Source organism: Pseudorca crassidens, chromosome 4 (genome assembly GCF_039906515.1).
Source record: "Pseudorca crassidens isolate mPseCra1 chromosome 4, mPseCra1.hap1, whole genome shotgun sequence".
NCBI classification, from domain to species: domain Eukaryota; kingdom Metazoa; phylum Chordata; class Mammalia; order Artiodactyla; family Delphinidae; genus Pseudorca; species Pseudorca crassidens.
In genome coordinates this window covers 72,766,551-72,779,471 of record NC_090299.1, presented here as the reverse complement: position 1 = coordinate 72,779,471, position 12,921 = coordinate 72,766,551, and the positions used below count along the sequence as shown (strand labels likewise).

The window sequence follows — 12,921 nt, the reverse complement described above, 5'->3', positions numbered from 1 at the left end:
TCCCACATGCAAGCCGCAACTAAGTCATTGCATCCCACAACTAAGGAGCCCATGTGCCGCAACTAAGAAGCCGGCAAGCCGCAACGAAGACCCAGCACAACTAAATAAATAAATAATTTTTTAAAAAAAATACAAAATAAAAAAGATGGATTGATGAGTGGGTGGAGGCATGGAGATAGGCAGGTAGGTAGATAGACAGATAGGTGATAAAGCAAACACAGCAAAATGTAAATTGTATAATCCAGGTGATGAGTAAATAAATGGGTGTTCACATCAGTTCCTTAAACTTCGAGTGTTTGAAAATTTTCGTAATCAATGTTGAGAAAAAAAAGTTCAAAGACAATTGTGTTTTTAATACGCAGTCAATTTAGTGAATAAACACTTACTACTTCCTATATTTAAGGTAATGTAAGGAACAGGAAAATTCATTAACCACTCAAAGAATTTAGAATCTAAAGGTAATAAACACGTGCGAACATAATTCAATCCATGAAAACGGAAATTCTGTTATAAGAAATAAAGCTCAAAAAAAAAAAAAAAGAAAGAAAGAAAGTTCAGATAAAGTACTATGGGAGTCTATATGTATTTAATATTTGCATGCAAGTCCCACCCCAAAATTGGTCATATTAATAAAAAGTAATCACCATTTGCTTTAATTGTTCTGTACTTGAAAATACAAATAATTTTATATTAAATATAAGTATTTACTAAATATGCAATTGATTATTATAGTATTATGTTAAAGTGTTCCTTCTGCATAATGCAGACAGATAAAGGCCTATTAGCATAAAGGCTTACTAATATCATAGCTCAACACTAATTATTTACTTTAAGTGGGGACGAGGAGAACATCAAGAGTTATCCTAACTTGAATAATTTAGTCTCTTCTCAAACCTGCTCCCTAAAAAAGTTGCTAGGGTCTTAAAATTACATCAGCAGTCATTATTATAATGCAAAACTGATTATGACAACTGAATTACCTTTAAGCTTCTTGAAATAACTTTTGAAAAAATTTCTCTACTGAAGAAATAAAAAATTCAAAAGGATTTATGTATATATTGGTTCATTTCAGATAAGGCTACTTAATGAACTATAGTGCAATTAATGAAAAGTTTACTTTATATTCCCAACGCACTAGTACCACATCATACATCCAATCTGAAAAGGATAGAGAAAACGTCAACTCATATTCTACCACCATAACAAAATCACAATATGTACTTTATTCCCTTCCAATCTTTCTGTAAGATTCTTTATGTGCTCAATGAGTCAATGACAGGCCATTCACTTGATCCAGCTTTACAGACTATAAACTTTGAGACAACCTATTGGCATAAATAGCATACAGGATAATTAACCACTTGAAAAATACACTATGAAAAGCAAAAAGAAATACTTTTGATATTGTTTTTATCGGACAAAAAAATTAAAAACCTAAACTGAAGTCTGGATAAGTAATAAAATGTAAGAACAATATAGATGTAAACAGCAAATTAAGGTTTTCTAATTCTAATTAAAGAATCTGGGGACTTCCCTGGTGGTCCAGTGGTTAAGAATCTGCCTTCCAATGCAAGGGACGCAGGTTGTATCCCTGGTAGGGGAACTAAGATCCCACATGCCACAGGGCAACTAAGCCCGCGCACTGCTACTAAGCCCGCATGCTGCAACTAGAGAAGCCCACGTACTGCAACGAAGAGCCCATGCTCCTCAACGAAGATCCCGCGTGCCGCAACTAAGACCTAACGCAGCCAAATAAACAAATAAATAAATTAAAAAAAAATAATCTGGGGCTTCCCTTGTGGCACAGTGGTTGAGAGTCTGCCTGCCGATGCAGGGGACGCAGGTTCGAGCCCCGGTCTGGGAGGATACCACATGCTGTGGAGCGGCTGGGCCCGTGAGCCATGGCCGCTGAGCCTGCGCGTCCGGAGCCTGTGCTCCGTGACGGGAGAGGCCACAACAGTGAGGCCTGCGTACCACCCAAAAAAAAAAAAAAAAAAAAAAAATCTGTATCACTCAATTCATTTGTAAAAACATTTCAATTTCAGGAATCAAAAACTGCTGCTTCCATGTAACTTTACCTAATTAACTTTATGTTTAAGAAAAAAATACTTTCATGGTGAAATTCCTTTTAGTCATGAGATGTATTGATACTTGACATATAACACTGTATTAATTTTAGGTAAACAACATAATGATTTGATATATATATAAACTGCCAAAATGATTACAATAAGTTTAGTTAACATCCATCACCAAAGATAGATACTAATATTTTTTTTCTTGTGTCAACAGCTTTTACCTACTGTCTTAGCAACTCATCACGTGAAATTTTAACGAGTTCTATCATATCATGGTAAGATGAAAAAATGTAAAAACATTGGAATCAACCACGAATTGTTTGATATAGACACACTACCTTTGACTTAAGCACACAGTTGTTACTTAAAAATAACTTACCCATACTGTGGTGCTCCCGTTTTAATGTCTCCTATAGTGACATGAACATCATCCTCATCATCATCACTGTCGCTATCACTATCGTCTTCAGTCTCTGTCACTTTCTATATCAACATAAACAACCACAAAATACACTCAATAATCCATTTCAACGTCTGATATAAATAACTGAAAAGGTAACCATTTTGCATTTTTTGAGCTAATTCTAGAGAATAAGTTATAGTACTACTACCTACTTCAACTCATGTACAACTTTGATTTTTGCAATGATAAAAAGGGATAAGAATGTGAAGTAAACCTTTTTTTCAACATTGTCTTTTTGTAAATAACACATGTATTTTTTCCTACTATTTATAACTGCTCCTCTTGCACAAAGGATCTAAGGCAATGTACTAAAATACCTAGAAGATATTTTTAAAATATTTGAGGAATTCTTAGCAAAAAGAACATGAAGGTAAGAGGAAAACAACTAATTTTAAGGGTCACAGTGTCACCGTTAAAAGCACCAAAAAGTTAAAAAGCAGCTCACTTATTCTTGACATTCATGTACACATAGAAAAGGTCCTGCATGCAAATGATTGAGGGAATACTTTGTTTCTATGAGTAAAAGTAGGGACATTTATGAAAGCTTTATTTTGGCTCTAAAAGGCTGTTATTTTGGCTCTAAAAAGCTTTATTTTGGCTCTAAAAGAGCTTTATTTTGGCTCTAAAAGGCTTAGTCACATAATAGTAAATTTAAAAAGTAGATCACCAAGGCTAAATACTTTTTTGTATACAAGTTCAAGCTTGCAGAATAAGAATTTCCTTCTTTTTTACAAGATTAAAACGTTAAAATATTCATGGGACCGATGATTTGTTCACCCCCCAAAATATCACTTTTAACAGGCATGAGGTCAGACTGTCATTTATATAAAAAGTAATTTTTGCTAAAAAACTTGACAAATTTGAGTTGAAAAACTCTATGTCTGCTTTGAAAACCAGGCTCACTATGATCTATCGAATTGACCTATGACCACTGGGTTCCTTGGTAGCAACAAACATCAAGCCTTTGCACATGCCCCATTTCATCTGAACTCTCCTCCCACTATTTCTTCTCATGGTTACACTTTTTTGACGGCACCAGATGACACAGGAGATATAAAAGGGGCCCGATTATGCAAAATATTGGCAGTCATGTTAAATTCTGGTTTTCTTCCTAAGTGAACGGGAAGCTATTGATAAAGATTTTAAACAGATAAGTAACCAGATCTCAAAGCCTTATGTTACCGGTTTAGGTACGCCATTTTCAGGAGTTTCATCTTCAATTCCCGATGGAGGGTTAGCACTACAAACAACAAAAATAAGTACACAACTGGTATTACTTTCCTGAAGTACAGACGGAGCATACTAGTATTTTTAATCTATGTCTGATAGTTTCCTGAAATTACTGTCTCCACCAGAGACGAAAAAAGATGGTAAAAACTGCCTGTCCTATTCTGCTATTCCTAATGCCCTACATAAAACGTGTACACTCAACACTGGAAGTAGAATGGAATTGCTTCCACAATTTGTTAACGATGCCAAATTTGCAATTTGACGGTGGGGTATAATTTGAGTTTTTACATTTTTAAAATATGCATCATACTTAATCAATTTTATTTATCCTAAAACTACACTGAGCTTCAAGGTACTCTAGGAATTGCCAAGGGCTATGTAACACACAGTTTCCTCTTTTCCCTGGTGCCCAAGGAACTCAGATGTGCAGTATGATGACGTTAACTCAGTACTGAGTTAACACACATGCTTCTTCCTAGTTTTCTGTTTCATCTGTCTTATTGGATATATGTCCTTTGTTGTATAAAAAACAAATTTTAAGATTTAAAAAAAGTTTACTTTCATGTAAAGACTGCCTTCCAATTTGACACTAAGGAGCTCCAGACCTAATTTTGATGCATTAAAAAATAATTACTTTTTTAAAGACAGTTAATACTTGAATTTGCCCTGTTACAACAAAATTGACATATAACAATAAACACTTATTCTCAAGAGACTCAAGCATATGGCCATTAACCATGAAATAAAACTTCTAGTACCACGGTGCAAATGGTTCCTTATATTTTTAATAATTATGATTTTGAAAGTGGGAATTAACCATTAACCTCATTTTATAGATGAAGAAATTGAAATACAAGGCAACTGACAATTATTTAGTAGCATTTCTAGGGAAAATGTCCAGATGTTGATATAGTTCAAAGCTGTTTTCACTGGGTTTCTGCTAATCTCTTCTAAACTTCACTTTTTGTCAAGCAGTTTCTATATAAACTAATTTAATCTCTATAGTGGTATTCTGTAACACAATCTCCAAACAAAGCAAAATGAAGGACAAAACCTGAAAACTTATCTGTTAAATTTTCATAGTTCTAATGCTTGACCCTCCCCCCCCAAAAATGCAATTATAATTATTCAGTACATTTCTCAGATGTAAGTTGAGCTTGTTCTTTATGTCACAAAGCAGTATGTTTAGCCACAACTTTGAAATAAAACAAGACAATCAGAGACAGCACAGTGCAATGGTTAAGAACAGTTTTAACAATGGGCCAATCACAAAGAAGCTGGGGAAAACTCTAATAGCAAAGACTCGGCTCAGTTAGGGCAACGAAGTAGGTACTGCACTGGATAGTAGAACACAGTTTGGCAGAGCTCTCTTCCCCAATAGACTTTTGAAAGTATTAATTCTCTATCACCATTAAAACACTAGAAACATGATAAAATTATAAGCTTTATCTAGAAAAATAACATTTTAAGGATAGACCTTTTCCTTTGGATGAAATAAACTTAACAGCTTTCCAAATAAAATGTTAATAAGGAATATAAAGACATTATGACAGTGATAGGGAAGGGAGAAGGGTTCCTCTCCAATCAATTTAATCAAGCTGTGTATTGAGGAATTAAGGAATATTTAATCAGAAAATAAGCTTCAAGAATTATATCTAAGAATATTAACAAAGTAAAATAAAAATTAGTTCACAAAAATGTGTATCTGATTGTTATCATTAATTTCTTGATCAACTGAAAAATCAGGGTATGAAGAAATATTACTTTCATAACTATTAAACTACACAAATCCCAACTCTGTGGTTAACTAAGAGTAGGGTTAGGAACTGGGTTGGATATATCCATTTCAAAACTAAATGACAAGGGCTTCCCTAGTGGTCCACTGGTTAAGACTCCAAGCTTCCACTGCAGGGGGCGGGGGTTCGATCCCAGGGGGATGTTCCGCATGCCACCAAAGGCGGACAAAAACAAAAAACCCTAAATGACAAGATTTCAGATGATACAGCAATGAATAAATGAATGAATAAATAAATAAATAAATAAAAACTTCCAACATAGGGTTTTTTTTTGTTTGTTTTTGTTTTTTGCGGTACAAGGGCCTCTCACTGTTGTGGCATCTCCCATTGCGGAGCACAGGCTCCGGACGCACAGGCTCAGCGGCCATGGCTCATGGGCCAGCCGCTCCATGGCATGTGGGATCTTCCCAGACCGGGGCAAGAACCCGCGTCCCCTGCATCGGCAGGCGGACTCTCAACCACTGCGCCACCAGGGAAGCCCTATAGGGGTATTTTTAAGCAAGGAACAATAATCTCAGCACCCCCTGAGTTGTTTCCACTTCTCACTTCTTCCCTCCATTAACTTTTTAAAAAATAACAGCTTTGAGATACAATTCCTGTACCACACAATCCACTCATTTGAAGTGTACAACTGAAAGGTTAAGTATATTTACAGAATAGTGTATGTATGTATGTATCTAATTCCAGAACATTTTCATCACCCCAAAAAGAAACCTTATATATTTGTAGTCGCTCTCCATTTTCCCCTGTCCTGGTAACTACTACTTTCTGTCTCTTTGGATGTACCTATTGTGTACATCTAATATAATAAGAAACACAATATGTAGTTCTTTGTGACCGGCTTCTTTCATTTAGCATGTTTTCAAGGTTCATGCATGTTGTAACACTATCAGTACTTCATTTCTTTTTACTGCCAAATAGTATTTCACTGTATGGATATACCACTTTTCTAAATCTATCCATTTGACGGACACTTGGGTTATTTCCATTTTTTGGCTATTATGAATAATGTTGCTATATATGGTAGCTCTACGTTTAACCTTTAGAGGAACTATCAGACTGTTTTCCATAATAGTTGCACCATTTTACAATCTTACCATCAGTGTATAAGGGTTCCAATTTCTCCGTATCTTCACAAGCACCTGTTAACTATCTGTTTTTTTGATTACAGCCATCCTAGTGGGTGTGAAGTCGTATTTCCCTCTCTTTTTAAACCCAAATATTCTTTAAAAGTCCTTTTTGTAATCACGCCTCCCCCACTATAAGACACTAAGGCCAGTGATGTCAGCATATCCATGTACTTGTACCCATGAGCTATTCTGAAATTTAGAATACGTTTCTGGCTCCCTGATATGTTCTGTAAATGATACTCAGACCTTTCTAGTAATCTAACAAAGGCAATCAATCTTATAAAAAATTTATTAATTCCACTTCGAATTTTAAATAAATACGAAACATTGAAATTATAACCACAATGCATCACACCATCAAAAATATTAAGTTGTAAAAGTAGTTACCCAAGGAATTCTTTATTTTTAAAAAATTTTTAAGTTAAAACTTTTTTTTCTTAGTCTGATGGTTATACTGTATACTCCATTATTGAGCTCATTTAAGAGTACAAAGTTACTTAATAGTGAAAAATATCCAAACCCTTACTTCAAAAACATTTTGTCCCCTGGGCTATTAGCAAATAAACAGAATTGGTATAAGACTACGTCCTGAAATAGTAATAAACTATAAAGGACTCAGTGTCTTGCTGTCTTTGTCAAAATGTAATCAAACCAATGATTATAACAAAATAATTCTGACAATCTGCTGACAGAAGCACTGTACCGCACAATCTGCAAAAGCATCAACAAGAAATTTCACTAACCTGGCATTTTCTTCTTCTGGCCTTTCAACTTCATTTTCATCTACCAAAAAAAATACATAAATAAATAAATAAAATTAACAAACAAACCACTCTTAAAGAAACCAGTATTATGAAAATCTGAAGTGATCATCACAAGCACTAACCTAGGTCCTTTGCCAAATCACTGTGCACATGCACGTCCCATGGGCCTATAAGCACATCCAAAGTTAGATCACCTTATAATGACTTAACAAGATATGTCTTTTATGAAAAATAAATAAAAAAATCAGACTTTACTTCTATAAAAATAAACTTAAGAAGTATTACAGATTTCTAGACCTTTGTAAAAGAAACCCTATACATTTACATTTCAAACAGTACTACGAATGCTAAATCTTGCCGCCAAAGACAACGTATTTTACAAGTTTATCAAAATCAAAGTTTGTCGAAGTCACATTATCAAGGAGCTGCGTGGTGCCCAAACGTGCACTTTTACTAAACTATCCTAAAGACAATCAAGAATACGCATTTTAGGCAAGGAACAAACATTAACTTTCAAATCTAGTACCGGCAACAGACAAGAAGGGACTGTGACTTCATGGAAGTTAAAAGCCAGATGTCCCTTTCAAGGAGGAAGTAAAAGATGCAGTAAACTTATTTTATGAAAAAGATATACACGAAGTGATACTGAAAACCATAAGCCTAAGGGACATGAGGTACTTCTATGTGGGTTAAAACGCAGTCTCTTAAAAAAGAAAAACTTCACCTTAATACAGGAGACATTCGGGGTTTTCTTTATGGGCCATAATGTATTCCATCTCTTTCTTTCTCTCTCTCTCTTTTAATTAATTATTTTTAAAGCACGACTTTCACACAAGGAGGTACCCTTGCAGGTGCATTCCATACAAACTGACCATCAAGAAACAAGACGTTAGTTTTACAGCATCAACTTTATTTAGCTATTATTACAGAATGACTGTTCCTGGGACAGGAAGGGCATCCCACAGTCAAGGGGCAAGAAGAGACACACCAACACAGCTTAGAATCGATATAAGAAAACAAGAGGAAAAGCGCACAGAGGCGAGGCGGCCGAGAAGCCCGGGCGGAGTGGACGGCGAGGCTGGGGGCCCAGCCCCTAGCCCCCTGCCCAGCGGGGTCCCAGCCGCCACCTGGTGGGTGCGTGTTGGGGGCGTGGGCTGGGCGGGAGGAGGCAAGGGGGGCGGGGGACGCGCACGCCGAGCTCGGCCTAAGTCAGGCCGCACGAGGCTCCATGCAAGAGGCTCCATGCAAGAGGCCCCAGGCGGCGGCGAGAGGGCCCCAGGACGCCGGCCGTTTGCGGGCCGGGAAGGGACGCCTGAGAGAACCCGGCAGAGAAAGAAGGGACAGGAAGTTCCGTACCGCCATAGAGCCACTCTTCCTCCTCATCCCCTCCGGTCCCGCCGCTCAGCTCCGACACTAGACGCTCGACCTCGCCGGCCGACATGGCCGCCCCGAGCACAACTTAAAGGCGGCGATCAACAGCCCCCTCCAACCCTTCCCCAGCCTCGCTGCCCGGGGTCTCGAGAGGGGCGCGAACCCGCCGGCGAGCGAACGAAGAAGGCGCGAGACTCAAACCCAGGGTAGGTGGCCCCGGCGGCGGAGGCGGCAAAGAACACGGCTCCGGCGCCGCTCCGCCCGCGCACGCGCAGCAGCACCCAAGCAGCGCGGAGTCTCTAGGTGGCTTCGCTTCCGCGGCGGCGGCCACCTGAGCCTGGTTGCGCCTGCGCACCGTAGTTGGCCCCGCCTCCACGGGATCTCGCTTGCCTTTTAGCGTGGCTTTCTCCCGTGACGTCTTACGTAGGCTACGATTCCCCTCCCCCAACGTTCCTTCTGATAACCTGTATTGCTTTTGCTGGAGAGTGCACCGTCGTTACTTTTTGCGTGTGATGCTTGCTTTCTCGTTTTGTTTTTTTAAAATCTTCCTGAAGGCCTTGTTTCATTCTTTACTTGTATCAGACTTGATCCAGAATCGCCTTATCAGTCCCTGTTTCTCATTAGAGAAGAAATCATAATTCATGCCCACTTTCCTGAAAAATTAATTTTAACAGCAAACAAAAGCCAAACTAAAAAATGAATAATGCATTCTCTTTGTCAAAAAGTCAAAGACCTTCTCATCCACTACCCTCCTTTCCAGAAGTCGCCCTTGTTTTTCTGTTTCATGTGCAGCATTATGAAATTTTATACATATTTGCTACACGTGTATTGTTTTGGTGAAAGAACCTGAGATTAATGAGTCTTAAGGGGTACAATATTGTATGTATAATTGTGTAGATTTGTTTATTTGATTGGTTGGTTTGGTTTTTTTTTTCTCAGCAGTGTCTTGCAGGTCCTTTCCATATTTGTGTATGTCAAACTATGTTCATTTTTTAAGTGCTTCATATTTTTTCATTTATTTATTTAACAATTATTGAATATCTGCTGTTTAAGAACTTAGGAAATAAAGGTATGAGTAAAGCACAGCCCCTGCCCTTGAGAGCTCTCAATTTATTGAGAAAGGCAGAAGGGTGGTAAACAATTAACTCACTTACAAGGGAAAGGTGGGTCTTAATAGAAGCACAAAGTGTTTTTACACCACCAATGCCACACCATCTCATGCTATTTAAACAAATCATGTGGTTTTAATCTCCCTAACCTTTGAACATTCCTCTATTGCTATTCTCAGCCTCCCTTATCTGAAGGGGATAGATAATCCCTTGTGTATTTCTAAAGTCTGTTGAGATATAGTCAACTTTTGAAATCTTTCCTGAACCCCATTTCTTTATTTATTCTATAAATACTTATGGAGGGCCTACCAAGTGCCAAGGACTCTTCTAAACTATGTAGATTCAGCAATGAGTAAAACAAAGTCCTTCCTCCCGTGAAGCTTTCATTCTAATGAAAGGGAGACAGACAATAAACATATAAATGTACAGTATGTCAGATAGTGATAAGGATTATAAAGTAGGGTAAGCAGGAAAGGGGGACCCCGAGCAAAGTGATGAAGAGGGATAGGATGCAATTCCATATCAAGTGGTCGGGGAAAGCCACTCTAATGAGGTGGTTCAAAAGTAGAGACCTGAATGGAGAGAAGTAAACCGTTGTGGATTTCTGGGAGAAGCCCTATCAGGTGGAGAGAATAGGAAGTGCAAAAACCCTGAGGCAGAAGCGTACTTGGAGCATTCAAAGAACCCCAAATGTAGCTGGAGTGGAGTGAGGGAGAGAGGATATGTAGATGAGATTAGAGTTATTCTGGAGTGGGTAGTGCAGAGCTAATCATTCCTTTCTGCACAGTATGCTGGTTCCGTGGCATGTGTCTATCACATCATATAGTAATTATTTGACTACATATCTGCTTTCCTAAGACTTCACCAAATCCTCCCTCAAACAGGGCATCTTCTTATATGTCCTTCTAATTCCTGGTGTGTTGCCTAGCACTTAGGAGATCTTCTTGGCCTCTACTGACAGTAACAAAGTGAAGATTTTACATTCTGCTCGAGAGTGTCATAAGGCATTCACTCACATTCCTGTCTGTTTATGTTTCTATTTATCATTCTATGAGTCTGTAATGATGGTTTCATGGGAGAACAAACTGCCTTTTGCTGAAGAGCCTCTTTCTCCTTTCAGCTGCCTGAAATGAGTTTGTCTTTCAAGGCATTACTTAAACTGAAGAATTGATGAATAATAATTGATGCATCAGAATTGCCTTCATGGTGGAGGTAGCATTTGAGCTAAGCTTTGAAAATGAAGATTTTCACAAGCAGAGAAGCCCATAAATCACTAATAACCACTCTTAAAAAACCTCTTCCTTCCTTACTTCCAAACTGAGTTCTTTGCCTGGATAGACGTCCTTAGTTAAAGGTATCTTTATCTCCCACCAGGGGAGACTTCAAAGACAGGTAGCTTGAACATATTATATAAAATTATGACCTTATCAAACTATGATACTCCATATATTCTGATATTTGTTTTCCATTGTGTGTGTGTGTGTGTGTCTGTGTGTCTGTGTTGGTGTGTGTGTGAGAGAGATCTGCTGGTTCTTGGCAAAAAAAAAAAAAAGCCGAAAACAACAAAGCAACAGGTTTAATGTATCTATCTCTGAGAAGTACTGAAAGGGAATGCTCAGTAGATGATTAAAATGATGACAGGAGGTAAAGATCAAATAAAGGTGCCTTGCTCAGTATTTAGTAGATAGTAAATACACATAGATGTGTTTTGAATAGATATGGCATTTAGGCTCGACTATACTATTCGCTGCCAGCTTTAGTTATGTCATTTCAATGTTCCTCACTTTCCTTATCAGTAAATTGATATATTAAAATAGCATTTTATACCCACTTCTTGGAAGGATAACAAAGGTAAAATGAAGTTTCAAACGTGAAAGCATTTGACAAATTAGAGGTGACTGGTAAAAGAAGTTTTCATATATTGAGGTAGGGGGAAGTCATTCTGGTTTATCCGTGAGTTAACTTGAATTTTATGCTAACTAGCCTGTTTGTGGCCTATGAAACATACTTTGTACCTCTTCTTTAATTATGAAAGAAAAGGGCACGTTGACCAGAAGTAAAGAATGTCCATGTTAAAAATAAAGATTAGGGACTTCCCTGGTGGTCCAGGGGTTAAGACTTTGCGCTTCCACTGCCAGGGGCGTGGGTTTGATCCCTGGTCAGGGAACTAAGATCCCTCATGCCATGCAGCCGAAAAGTAATAAGTAAATAAGTAAGTAAGTAAGTAAATAAATAAATAAATAATATTAAATGCCTCCTTTCCTGGGACACCAGAGCTGGTACTCCTTCAATGATAAGACTAACTTTCCAGGTGCCAAGGCCATACTATTCGCTGTGTACCTGCTGATCTTTTTTCTCTTTTTTGAAACCACGTAAGAATGTATCCCTGAATTGTTTGATGTTCTTTCTTCTGATAAGACATAAAATTGTGCTGAAGACTATGCTTCTACGGAGCAGTTCCTCAGAATTATCTGAGAGGCTGTCTTCCGGGCTATAGTCCTTAGTCTGGCAAATAAAACTCTTTGCTATGCTATTATAAATTGTTTATTGATTATTTTCTTCAACATATGTTATGGTTTAGGCCTTTTGTCCTTTGAACATCCTGAGAAACTGCACATGTGTAGAGTTTTCCTTTGTCTCTAGATACCACAAGAAGGAATTAAGCCTCAATTATCCATCTTCCTCTGCATTCTGATATATGTTAACACTAAATTCTATGTTGCTAGTTGTTTCTGGCAATTGTATCATCTATTCACATCTACACTGCTATGTAAACTTCACATTCTTTAAGGGTGAAAACAAAACTTTTTTGTTCACCAGATTCTCTCTTACAATATCAAGCAAATGGGAAGTGCTTAGTAAATCCTTAAGTGTTGATCATGAACAGAGAGGACTTAGAAATGAGATGGAGATAGGCTTGATTTTATGAGAATAGAAAATAATTGCTAGCTATTTTGAGCAGAAAAGTACAAATCACATT

The 12,921-nt window shown here is 37.8% G+C and overlaps 1 protein-coding gene across 35 annotated transcripts in view; it reads right to left on the bottom strand.

Annotated features, from left to right (window-relative positions):
- Window positions 1-9,142, bottom strand: part of FIP1L1 (factor interacting with PAPOLA and CPSF1) — a 64,942-nt gene extending 55,800 nt beyond the window's left edge. For 5 of the 35 annotated variants that reach the window (XM_067735970.1, XM_067735981.1, XM_067735988.1 and 2 more), the window contains exons 1-5: window positions 8,818-9,135; window positions 7,584-7,628; window positions 7,441-7,480; window positions 3,724-3,781; window positions 2,458-2,561 (exon numbers count right to left, since the gene is read on the bottom strand). In XM_067735970.1, coding sequence (XP_067592071.1) covers window positions 2,458-2,561; window positions 3,724-3,781; window positions 7,441-7,480; window positions 7,584-7,628; window positions 8,818-8,902 — 332 coding nt within the window. In that variant the 5' untranslated portion in view covers window positions 8,903-9,135. Of the gene's footprint in view, window positions 1-2,457; window positions 2,562-3,723; window positions 3,782-7,440; window positions 7,481-7,583; window positions 7,629-8,817 lie in introns of all 35 variants that reach the window. The other 30 variants (XM_067735978.1, XM_067735984.1, XM_067735982.1 and 27 more) reach the window with 14 other exon arrangements.
- Window positions 9,143-12,921: the final 3,779 nt, after the last annotated feature.